Source organism: Cydia strobilella, chromosome 10, assembly GCF_947568885.1.
Source record: "Cydia strobilella chromosome 10, ilCydStro3.1, whole genome shotgun sequence".
NCBI lineage: Eukaryota > Metazoa > Arthropoda > Insecta > Lepidoptera > Tortricidae > Cydia > Cydia strobilella.
The window spans coordinates 14,560,651-14,585,472 of record NC_086050.1 but is presented as its reverse complement, the minus strand read 5'-3'; the positions used below and the strand labels follow the sequence as shown (position 1 = coordinate 14,585,472).

Genomic DNA, 24,822 nt, shown 5'->3' with positions numbered 1-24,822 from the left:
GCGGAACCCGTCCCAATTTCTCGACTATATGCCATCTTACTAAAACTAGGCGTCTTTGACCACTGGAGGGCTTCGGCACTTTGTTTTTCTTTAATATATGACATCTATTTCAGTTTATAATTTATATATGTGTGACTACATAAAAAACACAAATCAAAATATGTAATAAAATAATTTTATTTGTTCCCTTTCCCATCATTTCAGCCCTTGGTTAACAATATACTATTTACATACCCCAAGTTTTAATAGAAATCTTAATTAAGCATGCCGCGGAGCGGAGGAATCGAGAGGCTAGCCCGTAAACACGATATAGTTTCGTTTCGAGTGTGTCTACATAGTTCGTGTGAACTTTCAACAAGTGTGCTAACCGCGGGCGCTCGAAAACTTGTTAATTTGATGGTTGCCATATTATTCTGATGTCAGTGTACGTTTGAATAGGGTTGGCAACTGTCAAAGGTTTGCAGAGATGGCGCCATCATAGCTTGCCCCTTTTTCTATGAGATTTGGCTTAAAGGGCTTCCAGGGCATTAAAAAAAATTGACAGAGTTCTAGGGATTGACAGAGCAAGCTATGCTGGCGCCATCTGGTAAACATTTCGACCGGCCAACCCCATTGGCTTGTTAATTTTGGATCACATTGGGTGATTTTGAACTATAATTGGGTGGTTTCACGGTATTTGAATTTTCTCTAAACCTAACTTCTTAATTGTAATTGTGGTAGAAATCCTTGCAACTACATCTTGCGTGGGCAGCTGGTTGAAAATCATCTCGATCTTTCCCCTCTGGAACGGCAGGATGTTAGGTAAGTTCTCGGAGGGCATCAGCGTAGTGTTCATGAAGCGGTACAATCCCTGTAAGTGAGTGGTTTTAAGAATCCGCAGCAAGCTACCGAGCTTGCTAGAGAACCGTCTCCATACAAACATAATTACGCTCTCATTTTAAAACGACTAGCTAGATTGCTTTGAAACTTTGCAGTTACAATAGGTTAAGGTATCCACGCGTACGAAGTCGCGGGCAACAGCTAGTTAGTTCATGTAGCTTCAGATACTATAGTAAAAAAAAACAGCGTATTTAATTTTTTATATTAAACTTGTTTTGGCTCTATTTCGTTTGTTTTATAAGCTGGACTAGCTGGAGCTATATAAACTAATTACAGACATAGATATACCTCATGTCATTGTATGTGCAAAGTTTCATTACAATCCAACACGGTTACGTAGTTTTAAAATGAGAATGAAACTCCGTTTGTGTGGGAAGGTGAAATTTGGCCGAGCTTGCTGCGGACTCTTAAAGTTTAAACTTTTTCGCCAAATCTCTCGCGATTAATGCTTTAGGGGTAAGATGGTCGGCTCTTTATCATTTGTCACTATGCTTGTCACGTTCTAACAAACACTCTTTATCATTTGTCACCATGCCTGTCACGTTCTAACAAACACTGTATCTACTTCTGTGTATACATACCGGCGCAAAGGGGCAGGACACTCCATGTCTGTTTAAAACTATGCTGAACATCTTCCCGAAGTACTGGTCTCGTTGGAACAGGTCGCACAACTTCAGTTTCAGCTCGACTAGACTGCGCTTGTATTGGTAGATTTGGCCTTCGAAGAATGTCAAATGAAGCTGCAAAAGATGCCAGTTGGTTAGATTTATAAGTTTTTTGTCAAAAGTTTTGATACAAGCCCTTATAGCTGACTGTACTTTCTCTCAACCCCCCTTTTTAGGGTTCCGTACCCAAAGGATAAAAACGGGACTATATATATTACTAAGACTCCGCTGTCCCTCTGTCTGTCACAAGGCTGTATCTCATGAACCGTGATAGCTTGACACTTGAAATTTTCACAGATGATGTATTTCTGTTGCCGCTATAACAACAAATACTAAAAACAGAATAAAATATTTTTTTAGGTGTGGCTAAACGTGATTTTTTTGCCGTTTTTACGTAATGGTACGGAACCCTTCGTACACGAGTCCGACTCGCACTTGGCCGGTTTTCAAGTCCCGTTTTATAATTAATGACATGAGCCGATTTGTCAGGCTCATCATGAGCCTGACAATGACATGTAAAAATATTTTTTCCCCTCACTAGCTCGGAAAGCCGTCTTTTATCTCCGTCTTTTATTTCACTAGTGGGGAAAGTAATTTTACTTCTCGTGTGTTGAAACACTCGCGGGTAAAATACAACTTTGCACCCTTGTATAACAAATAACTATTATCAATAAACGATCGTATCGTATCGTAATAATGTGTAAAAAATTAAGGTTTAAGTCAAAAAATCACCTTAGAAAATTTCAACTATACCGTGATATTATTTCCCCAAGTATGCTTGAGCCCAGCCACTAGGTTGTAGTAGTAATAAGCGTTCTTTCTGCTGTAACGCACCACGCCCGCGGACACGTTGTACAAGTATTTCTCGTTCACGTCGTTCACTTCGGTGCGCTCGGGTATGATTTGAACACTCTAGAACAAACAAAAAGTCATGTCAATGTGGATAGAAGACCGTCTAGGGTCCTCCCTACCGACTAATTAAAAGCGACGAAAGAGCTTGTAGACGGTCCTCCGTCTACAAGCTCTTTCGTCGCTTTTAATTCTTGCGTTTGAACACCTACTCTACTTACAGAACGTCGGTAGAGCAGAAGGAGTGAAGCCTTTATGTATGACTGTGTCTGAGCAACATAATATATACTGGATACAAATACGAGAGTTCTTGCCCTGACGGTCTTCCCAGCAATAAATTATATAATATGCTGGTCTTCCCCACATTGATTTTAAAGTAAAATGTGCCTACTTTGCTCCTCACTGGGTAATTGTGCATTTAATATCGAACGAACCATTATTATGACCGTTGTTAATATCTGTCAAAAGCTAGTTATACACGCTCCAAAGTCAAATTACTTTCCCCACTAGTGGATAAAATGCATTTTTACCCGGTTGTTTTAAAGGATAAAAGACGGCTAGTGAGGGGAAAAAATACTTCAAATAAAAAATCCAAATGACCGCTATATTTAAATATCATTCAAAATCATCACTCAAAAGTCAATTCCACCAGCCACAAAATGAGAAAACATCTCAAAATTTGTGTGAAATTACTTTGCCATTCTTGTGGATAAAATGCAATTTTCTAATCATTTTGTGAAGTATAAGGAGAGCCTTTACGAGCTGGTGTGGTGACATAAAAGAACAAACAGACAAAACTAGCGCTCATATCATTTATCAATGAAATCAAAGTCGAATAAACAAGAAAACAATAGTATAAAACATTTAGCCTAAAACTAAAATATGAATAGAGATATGTAGGTCTGTATATTAATATACAGGGTGGCTAAAAAATAAGTGCATTCCCGTTGCCAGGGACGTTTTGTGATTATACTGAGCAACTTTTACTATGAGACCAACCACGAAATCGTGATTTTTTTTTACTATTCTATAGAAAATGGACCAGTCAAAATGTATGAAACAGCCAAATTTTTTATTGCTCGTTCGTGGTCTTATAGTAAAAGTTGCTCAGTATAATCCCAAATATTCCCTGGCAACGGGAATGCACTTATTTTTTAGCCACCCTGTATATATATCTGTGTGAAACTCGGTACACATTTTTTACTGAATAAATATATTTAAAAAAAGTATCTTAAAATATGACGACATACCAAGGTCCTTTCTAAATATAATGTTGCAAAAACCAAAAGTAAAACGACGTTCACATGCCACATCACGCTGGTAATGTAAAAAAAATGTTTTCTCGAACGATGCAAACATTAGCAGAATACAATAAAATAACATACGCAGACATCAACACATTGCGATGTTGAAATGATACATAATGTAACATAATCGCCATGATATGGTTATTCTATTGTACCTAGGTAATTGTGGACCGGACGGCTTCATTTAATAATAATAGGTATTACTAGGAAACAAACCAAATTATTTTATGAAAAAAATTTGATTTGTGTTATTTCAAGTAGAAACTAAATTATACCTATAGTTTGTCAAAGGACTGTCTCATTTCAAACATAGACAGAGACAATCATACTATCTTTGTCCTACACTAGTACTATCACCCAAAAAGAGGACGAGTACAGTTTTTTTGTCCTTATTTATTTACTGACAATTTGGTTAATAACTATAAACTGAAATAGATGTCACTAGCGACCCGCCCTGGATTCGCACGGGTTATTAACAAATTATACATCTAAACCTTCCTCAAGAGTCATTCTTTTGATAGTTGAAAACGGCATGAAAATCCGTTCAGTAGTTTTTGAGTTTATCGCAAACATACAGACAGACAGACGCGGCGGGGGACTTTGTTTTATAATATGTAGTGATACACAAAAGAAAAAGTGACCTAGTCCTTCAGTGCCCAGGGCTGGGATCGAACCAGCGTCCTCTGCATTCACGGCAGATGCGTGTTCCCTCGGCCACCCGGGTTCCGGCGGCATGGGCCTTGGCCAATTCTAAGGTAGATTAGTATTCTGGTTCGTTCGTACCATATTCGTACCCTCCTCCCGACCCGAACCAACAGGTGATTCCGAGACAACGAGAGAGATGGCGCTGCCATCAATATTACTAGGAAACAAAGTAAATTATTTTAAGAAAATATTTTGATTTGTTAATATATTTTCATAAACTATTAAATTGTAGTTTAAAATGAATTGGTTTTTGCTACATCAGCGTAGGTACACAAGTATTATTTAAACACTTCTTGTTTGTTTCTCGAGCTGATGTTAAACTGTGTGGTCGAAGAATTTGACTTTCCCTTATATTCGTAACCATTGAGAATAAGTCAGCTAGTTATTATATTTCGTTGCTCATATATCATTCTCACATCCATCGAGAAATAAGAACGTTTGATAAATACGTTTTAAGAACTAAAATGCCCATGGAGACGTTTTATTTTAGGAATATATCGGCAGGCTGTGTAATTAATAATACCTATAGTCAAGACCTCAAGACCCTTTATCTCGGGAATGCGTGGAGGAGGTATCGTGTTGAAATTAAAAGTCCTTTGCAGCTGTCAAAAAAAAAACTTCCAAGTTAACATAAAAGAACTATCATTGCCACGTTGGCTGTCGGAAACAGAAAAACCGGCCAAGTGCGAGTCTGACTCGCGTTCCAAGGGTTCCGTACATTACATAATTTAAACAATGTATTTTTTATGTGAAACGTGAGTGAAATGTTAGGGGTCGGATCAAAAGCTAAGTAAGTCCGACTCACGCTTGACTGCACATTTCTAGTAGGTTTTCCTGTGATCTATAGGTAAATAAACTGTTTATCCTAAATTAAACAAAAAAAATTGAGATTCTCACAATGAGCTCTTTCATTTGATATGTAACACGATATACTTTGAAAAACTTTATTTTTTAATTTTCTCATTTACCCCCCAAAAGTGGCCCCCGTGTTTAAAATTCATTTGTTTACGTTACATGTCCGTCTTTGGGTCACAAACTTACATATGTATACCAAATTTCAACTTAATTGGTCCAGCAGTTTCGGAGAAAATAGGCTGTGGCAGACGGACAGACAGACAGACAGACAGACGCACGAGTGATCCTATACGGGTTCCGTTTTTTCCTTTTGAGGTACGGAACCCTAAAAATAAAAAGTTAAATCGGCGCCCGCTATTTGCACTCAAAATTTAGTTGTAGTGTCAAAATAATTAATCTTGTAACCGTAAGTGTTTTTGTATGAAATCAGTTATTGTGATTAATTTTTGCAATGTATTTTATCATCGCCGAACGTAGTGACGAATTAACAATATCATTCAAGTTCAAGGCCAAATTCGTAACTGTATGTTGTAACTCATGTAACAAATGCCTATTTGTTTTATTGTGATTTTTTTCAAATATGTATTAAAAAACGTAAATACGATTTCTCTTGCCTCGAGCAAACTAAACTATTCTTATCTTACCCCACCTGACCTTATGTTATAATGAGAGTCACGAAATTACTGTAATTGGTTTGCTTTACTACCCTTATTACTAGATCCGGGCATCTGGCAGCTGTTCATCAGTGCACTAGTCTAGTCAAGATTCGTTGCTCTCAATATCATTTACCATTTTGGGGCTAGCTCTCCGTTGTTACCAGTAAAAAGATAGGTACGTAGAAAAATTAGCATAATATAGAATTGAGACTTTATTTTCGTTGTTTCTTTTCTACATCTAATGTCTACTGCTATATAGTCAGTATTCATGGTAACTTTTTACGTCTACACTTACAAAAAGTTTAGTATATCACATGATTTACAAGGCATGAATGTAGCAGCTCACAACCTTAAACGCCATATAAAACGGTATCGCAATCGTCACAATTACTGCCATTTCTGTGATTGCCTTGAACGTCCGAATTCTCGTGTAACTACACAAAATGACAAGCCTTGCCACTGTGTACATACGGAACAGTGTAACAGCGATTTTGACCGAAGGTTTTGTAGTTACAAACAAGGCTCCTATTACCCAATATGGTACGAAAGCCTTCAATTCTTTCACGTAAACACAACGCATGAAGTCCGGGTGTGGCAACCACCTTAGTCGAATCCTCTTCGCAATAACAGGGCTATTGATGACTAGTAACTCGATGGCCAGGAGAACAGCATGTATCATGTAGGTTTCGATGATCTTGCCTACAGTTATGGTTATAACCATGAATTTGTATAATTTTTATCGTAGCTTGTGTTTCAGACATTGTTTTGACATGTTTTTGACAACGGAGCTGCAGAAACATGAAAATGATCAGAGATTTAAAATTCTATAGGATAAGAGCTTCTTGGAAATGATTTTATTTAGTCAGTTTGAGACTCGCGGACTATTATACTACTCTTTGCTCGCGGAAATGAGGTTTGGATGAGTCTTTATTTAACTTTGTTACCCGACAGCTGAAAGGAGTTATTTAAGTTGTAGGTTTGCTTAGTGGGTAAACTTTTGGCCTGGCTCTGCGAATATAATAAAATCTATTCTTAGTGTCTAATTGTAAGATTCTTGATTCTTTTAATAAAAATGCAACGTGGAAAACGAATAGAGTTAGATCAAGATAAGTGCAACGATTTTGATAGCACACGCAGTGCAAGTGTTATTTCAAACGCCATTCTTCTGTGAAATTATGACGTATTAATAACACTTGCACTGCATATGCTATCAAAATCGTTGCAGACTTATCTTGGTCTAACTCTAGTTAAGAGTTGTAAAATGTAAAGTATGATACAAAATACAAAAGATAAAAATACCTAATCTTAAAAAAAAGTAAAACCGACTTCAAACAGGATAAAATAATATATTATACCGTTTTACATGCGGCAGCAACTGATACGTTGGAAGTCGGTGCCAAGCCAAATAGTTACAATACTGGTTATATACTGATTCTTTCTTTCTTGTCAAACTACACCAGGATTGGCATTCGATTTGACGGGGTGTTGACGCTTTTAAAATTTAGCTTGGCACCGACTTTAAACGTATCAGTTGCTAGCGCATATAAAACGGGATAATATATTATTTTATCCATTCTGAAGCCGGTTTTACTTTTTTTTTAAAGATTAATTTTTATTTTTCCATTTTTAGTTTTAGGTTCTTCTTATGAGTATCATTCTGTAAGACTCGTTCCTGTCTGGCCAAACTGTGTCATAAACATTTTTGCGCTTCGGGTACGTATCAAGTTTCAAGGTCTAGATCTGAAGCTATCAAGATTTGAAGAATTGGAACTCATGGGACCCATCATCAGAACTAGATCTTAATACAAATGTTCCTTCCGACTTACTTGCTTAACAAATATAACGAAGAGGACAAATCGCCAAAAGTGAAATATGAGTTGTTAAAGAGTCCCATTCTGCTCATCATTAGCAGTTTCACTTCATCAAATGGCACTGTTTTGGATGAAAATGCTCGGTTTCTTGATGAAAATACTAAAATCAATATATGTATTCCTATAAGATTTAAGGAGTTCCCTGGATTCCTCATGGATCCCATCATCATAACTGGGTTTTGGACCAACTTGGGACTATACACATTCAAACAAAAAAAACAATTTTTCAAATCGGTTCACCAATGACGGACTTATGAGGTAACATACGTACAAAAAAAAAAACGGTCGAATTGATAACCTCCTCCTTTTTGGAAGTCGGTTAAAAATATATTAAAGGTAACTACCGAAACCGAACCTTGATCAAGCGTCGCAACCACTTTATCACCCAACCACTGAAGAGTTCTGTTTAGTCGCTGCTGCTATTACATCAAACATCGACAATTTAAAATTGTCATTCTAGGTCCATGGGGTCCCAGCGGGCACAAGTTGTTTGCAGAAACCGGGAAGCGTCTGGTTGACGTAACTGGTGACCGAAGAGCTGGCGGCTTTCTCGCACAACGTATGAGCATTGCGATACAGATGCCGCCAGCATCCTTGGTACAATGCCTCAAGGGCCTATTTTAGATTTAAGCTAGTTATTAATTTCGTTTACGTAGTACCGCTGTATACATCTTGTATGTAAATAAATGCATTTAGAAAAAACAAAAAATCGTTTTCTGCCTCTCTATTGCTAAAATACACAAGAGGGATAGAGAGGCAGTTATATCGAAATTACGATTTTAGATTTTCGATCTTTTATTGAATGCTTTGCACGTTAGAAATACAGGTACAGTCGGCATCGTATTATTAGATAGTGGCGGCCAAAGTGGCCCTTATTTCTACAGTAACATATTAGGTGTGTTGTGTGTTACGAATGTTACGATATATTTGGCCACTGGCCGTCACTGATGATGCTGACTCCTACCTATTTGATCTCCTAAACATTTGACCCCATTGGTCCTTATAGGGATAAGCTCGCCTTTGTACCTAAATTTATATGAATGTCAACAATTTTTTATGTACAATAAAGTGATTTACTACTACTACTACATTTTCTCACAAGGGCCAACATTGCCAACAAGTTATTCGTTAAGTTGATGCGTGGGTCAGAAGGGATTATACCGTCATATCCACACACGAGAGTTAATGTAATCAAGAATTAAGCATAAATAGTATTTATGTTCCTAGAACAAAGCCTTAACTTTCTACCAGTACCTACCGTCCTTTGATTTTGCTCTTAAGGGCCGTCCGTGCCGTTACCTCATTAAGAGCTTTGGGCCCGTATTCACATACAAATTGAATCAGGAATCAAATCATGGAATTGAATTTGAAACGTTATAGGTATGTAATTTTATTTATTATTAAATTGTTGTTTCGTATTTTGATATTTTTATCACAATTTCAAATATTTACGTTGACATCGACTTTAATGTTAACTTGATTTATATTTCACTAGGGACGGTAAGCATGATAAAGATATTGAAAGGAGAGTGAGTGCTGGAAATCGCGTGAATGGGGCACTTAATGCTTTTATGAGCAGCCAGAAGGTGTCGCAAAAGGCACGGTTGGCTGTGCATAGAGGGGTGCTGGTGCCTACACTTATGTATGGTAGCGAAAGTTGGGTACGGCAGAAGAGGCATCAGAGCCAAGTGAATGCAGTGGAAATGAGAGCGTTGAGAAGTGTGTGTGGTGTGAGATTACAAGATAGAATTAGGAACAGTGTGATAAGGGAAAAGTGTGGACTGAACGAAGATGTAGTGACAAAAATTGAGAAAGGTATGTTGAGATGGTTTGGACACGTGGAAAGAATGAGTGAAAGAAGGCTAACAAAGAGAGTGTATAAGGGAGAGGTAGAAACGGGAGTTGGAAGGGGCAGACCTCGGCGGACTTTCTCTGATCAGATCGGAGAAATCCTGAAGAAAGGCCAGGTCAAGAGCACCCTAAACCGGCGAGCGTGTATGAGGAATGTTATGAAAGTGAAGGAAGCGAAAGAGGTATGTCAGGATCGCAGCAAGTGGAAATCCGTGGTCTCTGCCTACCCCTCCGGGAAATAGGCGTGATTATATGTATGTATGTATGTATGATTTATATTTGTTTGACATGTTTTTCTTTTTACATGACGATCCTTATTGGGAGACACAATTATTTTTATTATTTTAAACTTATAATGTAATTTATGACGATCATGATTTATCTCGCGGCGACATAGTTACTGTCGCTGTACAATTAATATATGTACAGTCGAGGTCAGATATGTTTACACTTTTGCACCTTAATCCTTTGTAATAAGGCGAAAAATGTAAACATATCTGTGAATTCTGTGACGTCGACTGGTACCTATAGCCTGCACTTTTGAATGTTCTTGTTTTTAGGGTTCCGTACACAAAGGGTAAAAACGAGACCCTATTACTAAGACTCCGCTGTCCGTCTGTCTGTGATCAGGCTGTATCTCATGAACCGTGATAGCTAGACAGTTGAAAATTTCACAAATGATGTATTTCTGTTGCCGCTATAACAACAAAAATTTATTAATTTAAAGTAGGTACCAGTGGCTCCAGGACTTACATATTGCAATCCTAGACCAGTGGTTCCCAAAGTTGACTAGGCTGCGACCCACCTAATAAAAACTGGCAATTTTGAGACCCAACTCTTGGGCGTCTTAAATAAAATATTATTGGCAACGCTCAGATTTTCTATCAGTTTCAGGGCCTACTTAATATTTGCTCGCGACCCGCCTCGCAACCTATAGTTTGGGAAATGCTGCTCTAGACGGAACCTGATTAAAATAGACTAAAACATTTTATAAATGTTGGGATAGCGCAGCTGATTAAGAATTAAATCGCAAATTCTCAGCAAGCAATCTCGAAGCTGCGATTTGCTGAATACAGATTGTTCCTGCAGTCTTGAGCCCTTTACATAAATAAGTGCCTTCTATTCGTCTTGCAATTCTAGATTCAATTTTTATGGCATGGTAAGGCATTACGTACATATACATAATTATTATGCAATCCGAATACATTGCCAAATTTGAGGATCGAAAGCCTGTCCAACTTTAGGGAATTGATTCCTTTATTAGAGTTTTGAATGATTCACGGTTAGTTGCACTAGACTTATATTGACCGGGATATAGACCGTGATTACCTTTTGTATTATTTGTGAGCTCCCGATATTTCGACGCAGTTACATGCATCATGTTCACGGGTGACTGAAGATAGCGGGTGGGTGTCAAAGTTGTGTAGACAGCGCTCGGTCTACCCTCATTCTGAAAGTGAACGCAGCCGACGCGCAATAATGAGGGTAGACCGAGCGCTGTCTACACAACTTTGACACCCACCCGCTATCTTCAGTCACCCGTGAACATGATGCATGTAACTGCGACGAAATATCGGGAGCTCACAAATAATACAAGAGGTAATCACGGTCTATATCCCGGTCAATATAAGTCTAGTGATTCCTTTATGCTAGTAATATTTTGTTAAAAAATGCTTTTTGATTTTTGCTACACACTTTTTAATGGTTTGCTTAGCATGGAAATCCAGCAACTAAGCAATAAAACTACCTCAATTTATCAGTGATATTTTTCTATTTTTAAAGAAATAATTTACATATATTATGAGCAATAGTCACAAATTATGAGTACAAGCTTTATAAAAAAAAGTAATGTGTAAAAAAATACTTTTAAATTTAATTACCTTTACTCAACAGCACAGATTACCAAAATGTTATCAAAATGCATCTTTATACGCATAAACGACCATGAATCCCATGTAGCTGGTGATGGCAATCGACATCGCGAACGAAGCTTCTTCGAGGCACCGCGGCGTTGGCGTCATCATACCCAAGAGGCTCATAAACTTGGTGGCGACGAACATTCGGAACAGGCAAATAGCAGTCGTGACATCCGGAGACGTAGTTGTGTAGAACGCTGCTATCAGCCAGAAGGGAGTCAGCTGCTTCAGGTCGCCCACGTTCACACGCCGGCCCTCTCCTTGACAGGCCAGCATCTTCCCTATGACCGGCATCCCCAGCACCATTAACGCCAACAAGGCAGAATATAAGTAGTAGCTTTGTAACAGAACACCCCCTTTTCCCGGATTGCCCATATTGCTAAATATATTTTATTTTAAGTAAATTTTCTGTTTTGAAGTCTTTTTTCTGACTGTCACGTTTTAATGTCATGGATTTAGTGTGTTGTTTTATGCTTTTTAAAATCGAACAAAGAGAATATACTAAATTTATTGCGGGCTCCACACCAAAGAGTATAGTAAGTATATAGAAAAAGAGAGCCCTCTTCTAGCATTTTATGGAAACTCATTTGAAAGCGCCATCTTCTATTTGCATCCGCAACTAACGATGCATGTGTGTGCGTGCACATTTAGATATGCATCCGTATTGTGTACTTTCGTCACCTTTCGTCCTACACATAATAATATTAGGTCTACTTGGGCGGTTTACAAGTCAATAGTTTTTGTTTACAAGATATCAAACAAAATATTGACTTGTAAACCACCCAAGTAGACCTAATATTATTATGTAGGACGAAAGTATCTACACAATTACGAAGTACGAAATCAAAGTACACAAGTAGACCTAATATTTTGTAGAAAAGGTAAAAAAATATTAAATTAAAATAATTAAAAAACATACACTGTACTTCATTTCATAGTAAAACAAGTATGTATATACAAGTATAGGTATACAAATGAACATTGAAATGGAAATTGAAGACAAGGAAGGCCGACCCCAAGTAAATGGGAATAGGTCTAGCGGGAAGAAGTATATGTATACAAAAATAACCACAACCGAATACAGAACCTCCTCCTTCTATGAAATTGAAGTCGGTTAAAAAGTAAAAGACTAGGTGAAAAACTTGCAGCTGCTGATTCTCTTTGAGAATTTTTCTTCTTTTTACCTTTGTTCATCTTTGTGTACAAAGCTGCATGCTGCATTAGACTCGTCTTCTGTAACTTGTGTCTCAGTCTGACCTAGAACTCTTTCATGTCCAAGTCAGCCAGCTTTGTCAGTAGAAAAAGATGGCAGATTGCACGCCTATTTAGCGTGAAAGTTCAAATGCGATACAAATTATGAATTTCGCGCCTTGTAAACCAACTATAATTTTAAACAGGAGTTCTGTAGCCTTACCACGAGTTTGACACTGACTTATTCGCGCTAGCGTGTGCATTGCTTTTATGCATTGTATAATATTGTACGAGCGAGATGGAAATACATACTAACATAAATTATTTTACGGTTTAGACACACTTGTTTTTAGTCACTCACGCGACATGTGTTAGGTGACCCAAGCCCAAATACACCACTACGCCCGTACAACGACAGCGCAAGAGCTCCCCCAACCGGCTTTCTCCGCGCGTTCGCAGCGCAGCACCACGGCCGTCGTGAACGCTCCTCGCACTGATTGCTTGAGAAAGGAGACCTAGGCTCTCCGAAACATGTCGCGCGAGTGACTAAAAACAAGTGAGTCTAAACCGTAAAATTATTGAATTTGTTTTATTGTGATTTTTTCGCAAATGTATTAAAAAACGTCGTTCAATGTACGTGTGAAAGTGTTATTATTTACCTGTCCCGTGTCTTTTGTTTCATAAAAAACATCTCGGGACTCGTAAATAAGAACCCACTTTCGACACTTACATTGAAATTTACTATTTCCAATTTATTATTCTCAAACGCAAACGTACATGGCCTAGCGCACGCATGGCTGCGTGCTCTTAGGTTTGCTACGCTTCTGTAGTTTTGGCGATATAATGTTATTAATATTAAATGTATTTTTTGCACCAAACTGGCAATTTTGTTCTGTTACTGTATAATAAATAATAATATGTACGTACTTAATCAAGCTGCGCGTTACGACTATGGACTATGGAGATCGGTGGAGTCGCATAACGACCAGAAGGCCTATTTGAATTTGCGATCAAAATGTTGTCTATTTGTATTTAATCATTAGCCCGTGCGCCTCGATCGCGCCGCACGCCATGTACATGTACGAACAAGTACGAGCTAAATGCACGTGCGAGTAATGAGTAATAATATAAGAAACTATCATCATTTAAATATCAAAATGTCAAAATTTTGATACATAGCAATGAAGTCTGCCAGTATTGCTGTGCGCTGTGCAGCATATGCAGAATATGGTTGCAGCAATTGTCAAAATCAATGTCGATATCCGGATAGTTAACATTTCCTGCAACAATGCGGCACATCAACTCGGCGGCAGTTACGCTAGTGCTAGTACTGTTTTAATCCGAGTGTTACCTGTATAGCCATAGCAATAGTTATTTTCTCGATTTTCGATTAAACCGCGTTCTTATTAGTGAATTTGTTTTCGTCATCGTGACAGAAATTGACGATTTCGTTTTTCCAAACAGGAGGAAAGAGAGGGATTTTTGAGAGGGAAATTACTTGTGCTAGCTGTAATGAAGACTCACTGTGTAGACGGAATTTTCAATCGTTTTGCAACGTCCGTTATAATTATCTAAGTTAATCCAGTTTAACTTAGATAGTTATAGTTTAAAAGCTTAGCTTAACGTTTGCTCGTCAGGGTCATGTGTTAGATATTACCTTTGCTCGGTAGAATATAACAACGAGGTGGAAACTTTAGTTCATGGAAAGTATCAATTTTAGACCATAATAGCGACAAAATATTTCTTTATAAAGACGGGCTGACATAGTATTATGGATACTGAACTATTTATACGGACTACGGAGTTCACCAAGAAACACAATATCTATAACATACTTACATTAAAAGCGGCCGTTAGCTACGGTCTCTCCTTGTATTAGCCTGCTTGTCTTAAACTTGTTAGCGATCGACGTGGCATACTTGGAAAAACATTTCATCAAAATTCTAAAGAACATGACCATTAATCGTAGTTCACACTTGCTTTTTATATTCACTTTCTAAAAATAAAAATAAATGTACATTATATGTGGAAAGCTGCAAACTTACACTTAAACACAAACCTAAATGTGAAAACTATTCAGTCCAATTTGAGACTTTGTTATTAAATGCTTCAGCAAATTGTGGAAACTAATCCCTAGTCGAGGTTAGGGCGGGGTGGACCTTAGTTACCTATTCAAATTTTATTATTCGGACCAAAATCACCTTTTCAATAGCTTTATATGTTTCTAGATCGTACAGTCGACGTCAAAAATATGTTTACACTTTTGCACCTTACCCCTTTGTAATAAGGCGAAAAATGTAAACATAATATCTTTGACGTCGTCTGTACCTATATGTATAGTTGAGTTGATGAGGTAGGTAATATTATAAGTTGACATGTATAAAAGCACCCTTGTGGCGTATTTGCTGAATAAATGTTTGTTTTAGTTGCCCGGCCGAAATGTACATACACCATATACATTTTGGCCGGGCAACTAAAACAAACGTTTATTCATTAATTTAGAACAAACCCACAAATTTTAGGCAGCTCTTTTTATTGTGAATTCAATGAATACCTATGTCTTGGTAATTTTTTTTTAAATATTTTACTTAGGTGATGTTGGACACCAACTGTGCCCTAACTGCTACTCGTATGCTCTTGGCAACTCTGATGTTCAATATCGATAACGGGGTTTGTTTATGAACCATTTTGTATAAACATCCTACGTAAATTAAATATGTACATATAGCGCTATAGTATACATAAGCATCGTACCTACTTCCGTATAAAAGGTGGTCAACGCGCATGTGACGAAAGGGCATAGCTATGGTTAACATAGTGTATTACAACATATATATATTTTCCATAAAGTCTAGGGAGGAAAATGGGGACTACGTTTGTATGGAGAAGCGGTCCTCCACTATCGTCTTGACCGGCCAACTCAGGGATATTAAAACTTATTTTACCCTCCCAACGTTGCAGTAAGCCGGCATTGTGCAACATATTAAATAACCCGCGCGGGTATTATGACTTTCATGAATATACCCGCCTGTGGGTCAGAGATATACTTTAAACATGCAAAAATGGAGCCATTCTTAAAAATTCAACTTGTTGCTTATACTTTCTTATACCTACTGGAATTCAACGTGGTAATGCTGCCAGAGTAATGGGTACTACTGAGCAAAAAAAAGACGCTAAATTAAAGTATACTCTAACTTAGACTCGATCTAAATGGCTAAGGTCTGAGACTCTACAGATCTGCGTGAAACTCAACAAAATTAGGCAAATACAGAACAAGATGCACTACGTAGATGCCTGGCTGATCTTGATATACAGAATGATCGGGGACGTGAGCAGGGTAAACCCTACCAGGCGTGACTCACTCCGCGATTTCGTCGCGCCGTTACAAGTACATGCGGTCGCCCCCAGTTCTGAGGTCTAGCCTTAGTAATTGCCGCGCACCGCTACGGAACCGACGCCTGTTCGCGCATGCGCCACCTAGCGGCGGTCATATCTGTCGTAATAGACGATTACGATTAGAGTAGATTTTTTTTATATGTAAAAAAAAATCGTAGCAGCAGAAGTTACGTGTACAAACAACAGCGAATAATTTCTTCTCTTTATTAAACGAACCACGTACTGCCATATTTTCGTACGCCATTTCCTTGCCGTTCCGCTTAATTTACCGCGTCAATTCTTTAAAGTAACAATATGAGATGCTTGACTTTCTTACAATAATAAAGCAGCGTGTAAAATACATTTCGAAGATGCAGGATAATATTTGATTCTTATTGAAACAACCCTTGCTTGCAGGGAGTCCATTTTTAGGGTTCCGTAGCCAAATCGTGACACTTTATTTTCATGTTCTTTTAATGTATGTCTATTGTCTGTGTGTGTTTACGAATAAAGTATTCTATTCTATTCTAAATGGCAAAAACGGAACCCTTATAGATTCGTTATGTCTGTCTGTTAACGAACGGCAAGGAAATGGCTACTCCGTTTGGTTATATCCTCTAAGTTCCCAATGTAACGCGCTTAGTTAGAAGAAGTAAGGCTACAAGTGTAAATAAATGTAAATGGCTCGTGGAACATTTAGTAGTAGATACTAGTAGTAGTATTAAGAGGCCGGTGTCGATTTTAGTCGCAAAAATGTAAAATTGATAGATTTAGTCGGTGAAATTGTACACCTTTTGTTACCTAATTGAAATAACAAGTACTGGTTTCTATTAGCGCATCTTCTTATCTTACCTTTTATCAGATCAATTTGTTGAAAAAAGAGTCACTAAATTAGTAATGTTTGCTTTTCTGATGGACGTTTAGGTAAACGCGCGTAAAGCACTGATTTTGTCGCTCTTATTTGTAAATTTCGTAAAGTTTGGACGGCTAAACATGGTAATTTTGTATTACACATATCCTGTACTTGACGTTTATCAGACTACATTTTTATTATTATGACTTTGAAGTAGTGTAAATGAAAGTTTGACGAAATCAATTTTCTCCAGAAATTACTTCAAAACAAGTGACAATTTCTCTGAAAATCGACTTAATTTCAACGTAATTTTGATACTTGAACAATCTACAACATTTGTTGAAACTATTTTTATACATCAATTTGTATAATTTACCACCATAAATTTTTGATGAATTTTTAAAAACTGACCCTTCTTTTCATATATTACCGGTGACGCACGCTTGCGACCTCATTATTAAAAGGCAAGATGAGAAGACGTGCTAATAGAAACCAATACTTGTTATTTAGATATAACGTAACAAAACGTGTATAATTTCAACGACTAAATCTATCAATTTAAAATTTTTGCTCCAAAATCGACTACGGCCTCTTAAACACTTTATTGCACAAAACAAGTACATAACACAGACAAAATACGTACATAGTACATAGGAGAACTTATCCCCTTAAAGGATCTCTTCCAGCTAACCTTTAAGTAACTGAGAGAGATACATACGAAATGGTAGTCAAACTAAGACACACATGTACACACACACACATACATTAACATTAACACCGCTTAACAACATCAACACACATAACACATACACAACAGGGGTCAAGGTTTAACGTTTAAACGGCTAAGGCCGGAATTTTACTAAAAGGATTTCCCGGGATTAAACATTAAAATTTTGCAATAAATTTAAGTCTTGTGTGGTATTACTGTTGATTTAACCTATTAAATTGTTAATCTTGTAAACTGACACCGATAAATTCTCATATCCAAGGTATTCAATCCTGTCTAGTACTAGCTGTTGCCCATGACTTCGTCCGCGTGGATTTATTTCCCGAAACACACTTTCAACCCCTTTTTAACGCTATTAGGAGCTGAATTTTCAAAAGCACAAATTTTTTTTCGTACTTTCTAATATTTTATCTTCCTACTAATTTCAAGTCCCTACTCAAATAGTTCCCGTTACAAGCTTTCAGTCCCTTTTTAACATTATTAGGGGATGAATATTCAAAAACTCTGAAAATAAGACACAATTTTAAAATGAGTACGAAACTCCTTTTGTATGGGAAGGTGAAATTCTGCCGAGCTTGCTGCGGACTCTTAAAGTTACCTACTGAAATATTAAATTTTAGTACCGAAGTTCGATTCTGTAACAGGTAGGTGTACCTACCAACAAACTATTCTTGGTTAATGTAGTTAAAGGTCACAAATGCCTAGACTTAATGAAGACCCTTAAGAATTTGCCACACTGGATGCGTTCTGCGGGCAGCGCGCAGCGGTCAGGTCAAACTTCAAAGGTTGCTGTCAATGTTGTTCATACATAATGCGGGTTTGATCACCGCTGACCGCAGGACGCATCCAGTGTGGCAAATCCTTTAACGTCTGTAACAAGACGAATAATGTCTGGTGACCTCTAAACTATGCCTCGACACGTCTCGTAAAATGGTACGAATAGTTTTACATGGTGATACTATTAAATAAGCGTATAATGTACCTAATACTTATCATACCTATGTAGTTATTGTTGTGATCTTCATATGACTAAGTTCCAATTAAAATACACAGGGTAACCTCTGAAACGTCATTTTTTAGGGTTCCGTACCCAAAGGGTAAAAACGGGACCTTATTACTAAGACTCCGCTGTCCGTCTGTCTGTCTGTCACCAGGCTGTATCTCATGAACCGTGATAGCTAGACAGTTGAAATTTTCACAGATGATGTATTTCTGTTGCCGCTATAACGACAAATGCTAAAAAGTACGGAACCCTCGGTGGGTGAGTCCGACTCGCACTTGTCCGGTTTTTTCGACTTTATAATAGAAATCGTCATTTCAATGCATATCAATAGGTAGTTAAAGAGTTTTTGTTTTGGCACTTGAATTTCATGAATAATTGCCATAAAAAAATACATATATTATTGAAAATAGATGATGTCTTGTTATGTAGGACTAAAATTTAACACAGGTAACGGTTTAATTTGATTATTCATTGCTTTTTAATTTCGCCTTTAAAAAAACAAAAAAGTTTGCTTTATCCGTGTAGGTATTTCTTGTTCACTGTAGTTTTCTTCTTAACACGAGTAAATAAGATACTCGTAGTCGTATTTATTTTGTTTATCGCTAGGGACTCTTGATGGACCGCGAGCCAGGCGCAAATTTCGTCAGTCATCGCCTCCCGGGCGAAAACTCGTATAGCGGTTATAGGCTATGTATGATGAACCCTCGTGATAGTCAGCTGCCGGTCCGTTGGTGGGTTGAGGAATGGCAGCCACCGAAAGGCGTAACACGGTCTTTCCACCGCGATACGGCTGACTATTTGTTTTATTAACAATAGCATCTAAACTACCATCTGACAAAGTATCAAACGGGAGGCGATGACGCCAATGACTGAAAAGAATTTTCTTTTTTACATGTTCATGTGACCAGCTGACGGTCTTTCCACAGCGATACAATCGGCTGACGATTTTGTTTATTCATAATAGCATCTAAACTATCATCTGACAAAGTATCAAGCAGGAGGCGATGACAAAAAATTTTTTATAGACTTTATTTGCTGCCATTCCTCAACCCACCAACGGAGCGGCAGCTGACGTTCACAAGGGTTCATCATACATAGCTGTTAACCACTATACGAGTTTTCGCCCGGGAGGCGATTGGTCATGGAAATCTGTTCCTGGCTCGCGGTCTATGAGGACAACATATCCATCATTTTGTGACAACGGACAAGCGCGTAAATGACAGCTCCTTTATTCATAGACTTTAACGACATAAAAAATACTAATAAATAATAATTATAGGCCTTTCTTTTTACCCCCCCCCCCCCCTAACGGAACGAAAACTGTATTCGTTATGTGCATGACGGTGTAGCTGCAATGGAGGCTGAGCTTTACTTTTTTTTTTGCCATTTTTTATGTGACCTTTTTTGCAACTTTTGTGTTCAGAATCACGAGCTCTTTCGAGCCTAATGGGATAAAAAAATGTCCCAAGGTTTTTTTCCTTGTGTTACCATTTCCCTATTTACTTTGTATGGCGGTAACAAAAAGGAAAGTTTGAAAAATGTATGGAAATTTTGGGACACTTTTTTTCTCCTATAAGGATGAAAGGGCTCGTGATCCTGACTAGAAATAACACAAAAGTGGCGAAAAAGGTCTCATAAAAAAATAGCAAAAAAAAAGAAACGCTCGGCTATGTGACATATATGAAAGTTTTGTTCCATGCACAGACCTAAAATTTATGCTTAGTTCTGTGGTCTCATGAACCGTGATAGCTAGACACAGTTGAAATTTTCACAGATGATGTATGTTGCCGCTATAACAACAAATACTAAAAACAGAATAAAATAAATATTTAAGTGGGCTCCCATACAACAAATATGTTTTTTTTTTCGTAATGGTACGAAACCCTTCGTGCGCGAGTCCGACTCCCACTTGGCTGTTTTTTTATAACAGCTTATTAGCTTACTTATATAAGAAAGTTACTGAGTGCACTATAACGTAATTCCTTTAATTAAGGCTTCAACGGACTTCAGTACATTCCAGGCATGGATAAATTCCCATAGATCTCACATAAAATAAAGCATAAACTCGTACTTCACTGATTTGCTTCAACTAACTAAACATGCGAGCAACTAACAACCTACCAAAATACTCTAAACATCAAAATGATATGTAACAAATTTCTTAATTTTTTTTTGTAATAGGAAGCAAACGAGCAGACGAGCCGCCTGGTGGGAAGCAGTCATCGCCGCCCATGGACATAAGCAACACCAGAGGAGCCACTTATGCGTTGCCCACCTTTGAGAACCCTAAATACCTGCTTTTTGAAGAACCCCATGTCATAGCGCAAGGGAAACACCTCAGAAGGTAGCTCATTCCACAACTTGCACATTTACCATATTATATTCTGCTCTGACTAAAGTTCAAGTTAGGCACAGACTTGTATCTATCTATATTTAAAAAGTAATCAATATATTGGTTTGTAACGTAAAATCAAAAATATAGCACAAATATTTAGTCTAAAAACGTTGGAACTGTGGACGTGCGACTTTGATTTTTACTTCTTTGGTAAATCCAACGTCTTATATTTTGTGTATGTAGGTATGTACCTATGTTAAAAATCATCTACACTAAAGTGACGGAACACGTTTATAAACTGAAAGCTCCCTACTATAACTAGAAGAGTACCATCTTAATATTATCATCGACCGTCAAAACTTTAATCGCCATGGCTAGTATTACTTTCAAATGTATTCCACACACTGGATATTACCATTTACCATTTTAATGACTGCTCTAGTAGTTGTGCAAAGCATCCGAGCCGAAAAAACTTTATTAGGTTGCATGGTGCCTGCACTACGGCCACTTGGGCACCAACATTAGGAAACTTACCTTTATTATTTTTAATTAAGATTTAATAACAATAATCATAAATTTTGTGATGAGGCCGTGTTGCAGGCAGCGTATGAGGTGTTGAGCGCTTATGGGTAACCGAAAACTTATATAATCCATCTAGCGGACGAATGAACTATTTTTCGAGAATTCAAACTAAGATTCCATAACGCCCGATGCGGGCAGAGCTGCCCTTTGTTCTTTATAAAGGAAATTCCTGCATTTCGGAGCTCAACACTGTTAATTGAACGCAAAAGCATGCAATTATAAGGAAAAAGTGGTTAGTCTGTGAATATTAGTTATAGTGATGGTGATGACACTTAATGACTCTTATGAGTTATGGTTATCAGAGCTCTCCTTCTTAGAGACAAATTAAAAATAGGAAGCTACACGCATTATTTTTATAAAATATTTTGATTTGTGTTTTTAAGTAATACGATACGAATATATATTTTTTCCCCTCACTAGCTCGGAAAGCCGTCTTTTATCCTTTAAAACAAGCGGGGAAAAACGCATTTTATCCACTAGTGGGGAAAAGCTTTATTTAATGATTTTAAGTCATATAATTACTTAAATTTCATAAGAAACATTTGTTTTTTAAATGAAGTTGAGTCGATGCAAATTCAAAACGCATCGTCAGAAATGTCAACATTGTCAACAAAAATTTTCTTACCGACACGTAAAAATACACAACTTCCAGAGTTTCCTGTTATATAATATATAATATCGTATTATCTAACCTGTGGATGTTGCACTTTCCTCGCTATAGTGAGGGGAAAAGTTTTGTGTTACACACGGGTGCAAATATATTTTACTTCTCGTGTGTTAAAACACTCGCTATGCTCAGGATTCTATTTTGGAACCAGTCGCTTCGCTCGTCGTTCAACTATAGAATCCTTTCGCTTGCTCGTGTCTCAATTTCACACTCGCGGGTAAAATACAACTTTGCACCCTTGTATAACAAATAACTATTTTATACTATGTATAAATTACAAACGGAAATATGTTGATGTGTTATACTAAACCCTCCTGTGGCCGAGGCACGTACAGGTCACGTACTACTCGCCTTTTAGAGTTGGTCAAAGGCGCCCAGCCTTCCAAATGTTCTTTTAATGTATGTCTATTGTCTGTGTGTGTGTTTACGAATAAAGTATTCTATTCTATTCTATATTCTATTCAAAGATTGCATATTATAGGTATACTCAAGAATTTGAGACGGGCACCGCCGTGACCGGATACCTTGACAGTTTTGACCTTTTGAATGATCCACGGTTAGTTTCACTAGACTTATATTGACCGGGATATGGACCGTGATTACCTTATGTATTGTTTTTGAACACAGTCATCCGTGAACAAGATGCATGTCGAAATATCGGGAGCTCAAAAACAATACAAAAGGTCGGACAGCATAATTTCCTGGAATGTGCACGGTTCGTGTGCACGGTTAAAACAATGTAGCAAAATATGGCGACTCACCATCGTCTGAAGGCATAGTAGCAAGTCTATTCCTTGGTTGGTCAATCTTCAATAACTTTTGGTAAACTTTTAGTACCTACTCCGAACCAAAAAAACATAGGAACTATTTAAAGATCCGATCATACTTTCAGTTACAGTACTGTCATACGGCGTTTACATGATTTGATGTCTTTATTGTATCAAAGAAACCTGAGTGGATAGCTCGATTAGGTATTTCATAAGAAAAGTTCATTCGTCGCTTAGTTTGATATGAACGCGGTGAGCTAAATAAATACTTGGCGGCGTAACGTCGCGTCGTAAAAATATTGTAATAGGGTAGAATACTGCTACTGTACGCCGAGGCTCGAGCTCGGTTTTGTAAACTTAAGGATGCTTCGTTTTCTATGGAAAGAATCACGTGATCACCTGTCATGTCATAGAAAAGTAAGCGCCGGAAGCTCCGGCCCGGTCACGGCCCGGTCTAACGTGAGTCATCCTTTAATCGTATAAATTCCTGACCCTTGTTAACTGTTTTCGGGACTCGGCGAACCTCGCCCGGGTTTCTGTTCCATTTATCTCTTCAAATTTTATCTCACGTTTTTTACCGCGAAATAAAAATGGAATTAATAGCGGCGTTCTCTAAATTTATAAGCGGATTTTTACCTTTTATTTTCAATTTTATCTTATCAGACGGAGCCCTAAAAGATTTACAGTGTTTAATGCAAAATTTATTAATCATTATAAGAATAATGGGTTGGTTTTGAATTATGATTAATTAAGGAAAATGGATGCTATTTCATTTATTTATAATCGAATCTTTTCCCATTCAATCAATCTTTTTAATCCTTCTTATCTGGTTTTCCCTTACTTTCCGTTTTAAAGCCAGAGCACACCGGGTGCGTATAATGGAACCGTGCACGCACACGGCACGCAAGTGCTGATCTGTAATATTTGCTATACCTCTCACGTCGAATGATGGTGCCTATGGCAGTTCCCTCAAGTCTCTTTTTATTGGGCTTAATTTGAAAAATAATTGATGAAATAAGTTTTTATCTTATTTTGTGTCTTTTCCATATGTCGGGACCATGGGGTCCCGGACCTTTGGGAGGCGTGCGTGGGGCCGAAGCCAACAGCACAGAGTCCCTTTAAGGCAGTTTAATCTAAAAGCAAGGCTTACTCGTGGCGGATACCATCCCCGAGAGCACAATATGATACATCCGGAGATGGGCTCCGCCAGGTGAAAAAACTGCAGTGCAGCACTTTTGTGCTGCGATGGGATCTAACTAAGGTCATAGGCTATTAATACAAATAGTTTATTATCATAAAGGTTGTTTACATGTGCATCGATATATCCGTCAGACTCCAAACTAGGCTGAGCCTGTATCTTGGAGGTCTGCGAGTGTATTGATATGCAAGTTGGATGAACTGATAATGGGCTATTTTTATTTTTATTTTTTTATACTACGTCGGTGGCAAACAAGCATACGGCCCGCCTGATGTTAAGCAGTCTCCGTAGCCTATGTACGCCTGCAATTCCAGAGGAGTTACATGCGCGTTGCCGACCCTAACACTCCTCTCCCTCGAGCTCTGGCAACCTTACTCACCGGCAGGAACACAACACTATTAGTAGGGCTAATGGGCTATGGGAGGAGACTAGCGGACACCTGATGTGACAATTAGTCTCAATATTCTGAAAGACAGGTGGTGACTCGCCTACTCAATTAGTGGGCCCCACAACGGCCGCAAGCACAGTGCGACAATAGAGCAAGTGAAGGCAAGCACGAGGCGAGGGCCA

General features: G+C 37.9%; 1 protein-coding gene across 1 annotated transcript; it reads right to left on the bottom strand.

Annotated features, from left to right (window-relative positions):
- Positions 1 to 11,495: 11,495 nt before the first annotated feature.
- On the bottom strand, positions 11,496 to 11,900 carry LOC134744788 (microsomal glutathione S-transferase 1-like). The gene has a single exon (XM_063678700.1). It carries the CDS (start codon positions 11,858 to 11,860, stop codon positions 11,552 to 11,554), a length of 309 nt encoding a protein of 102 aa, XP_063534770.1. The 5' UTR covers positions 11,861 to 11,900; the 3' UTR covers positions 11,496 to 11,551.
- Positions 11,901 to 24,822: the final 12,922 nt, after the last annotated feature.

Bases quoted from the DNA above. Each gene is read 5' to 3' on its own strand.
- LOC134744788 (XM_063678700.1), bottom strand. From the start codon at position 11,860: ATGGTGCTGGGGATGCCGGTCATAGGGAAGATGCTGGCCTGTCAAGGA.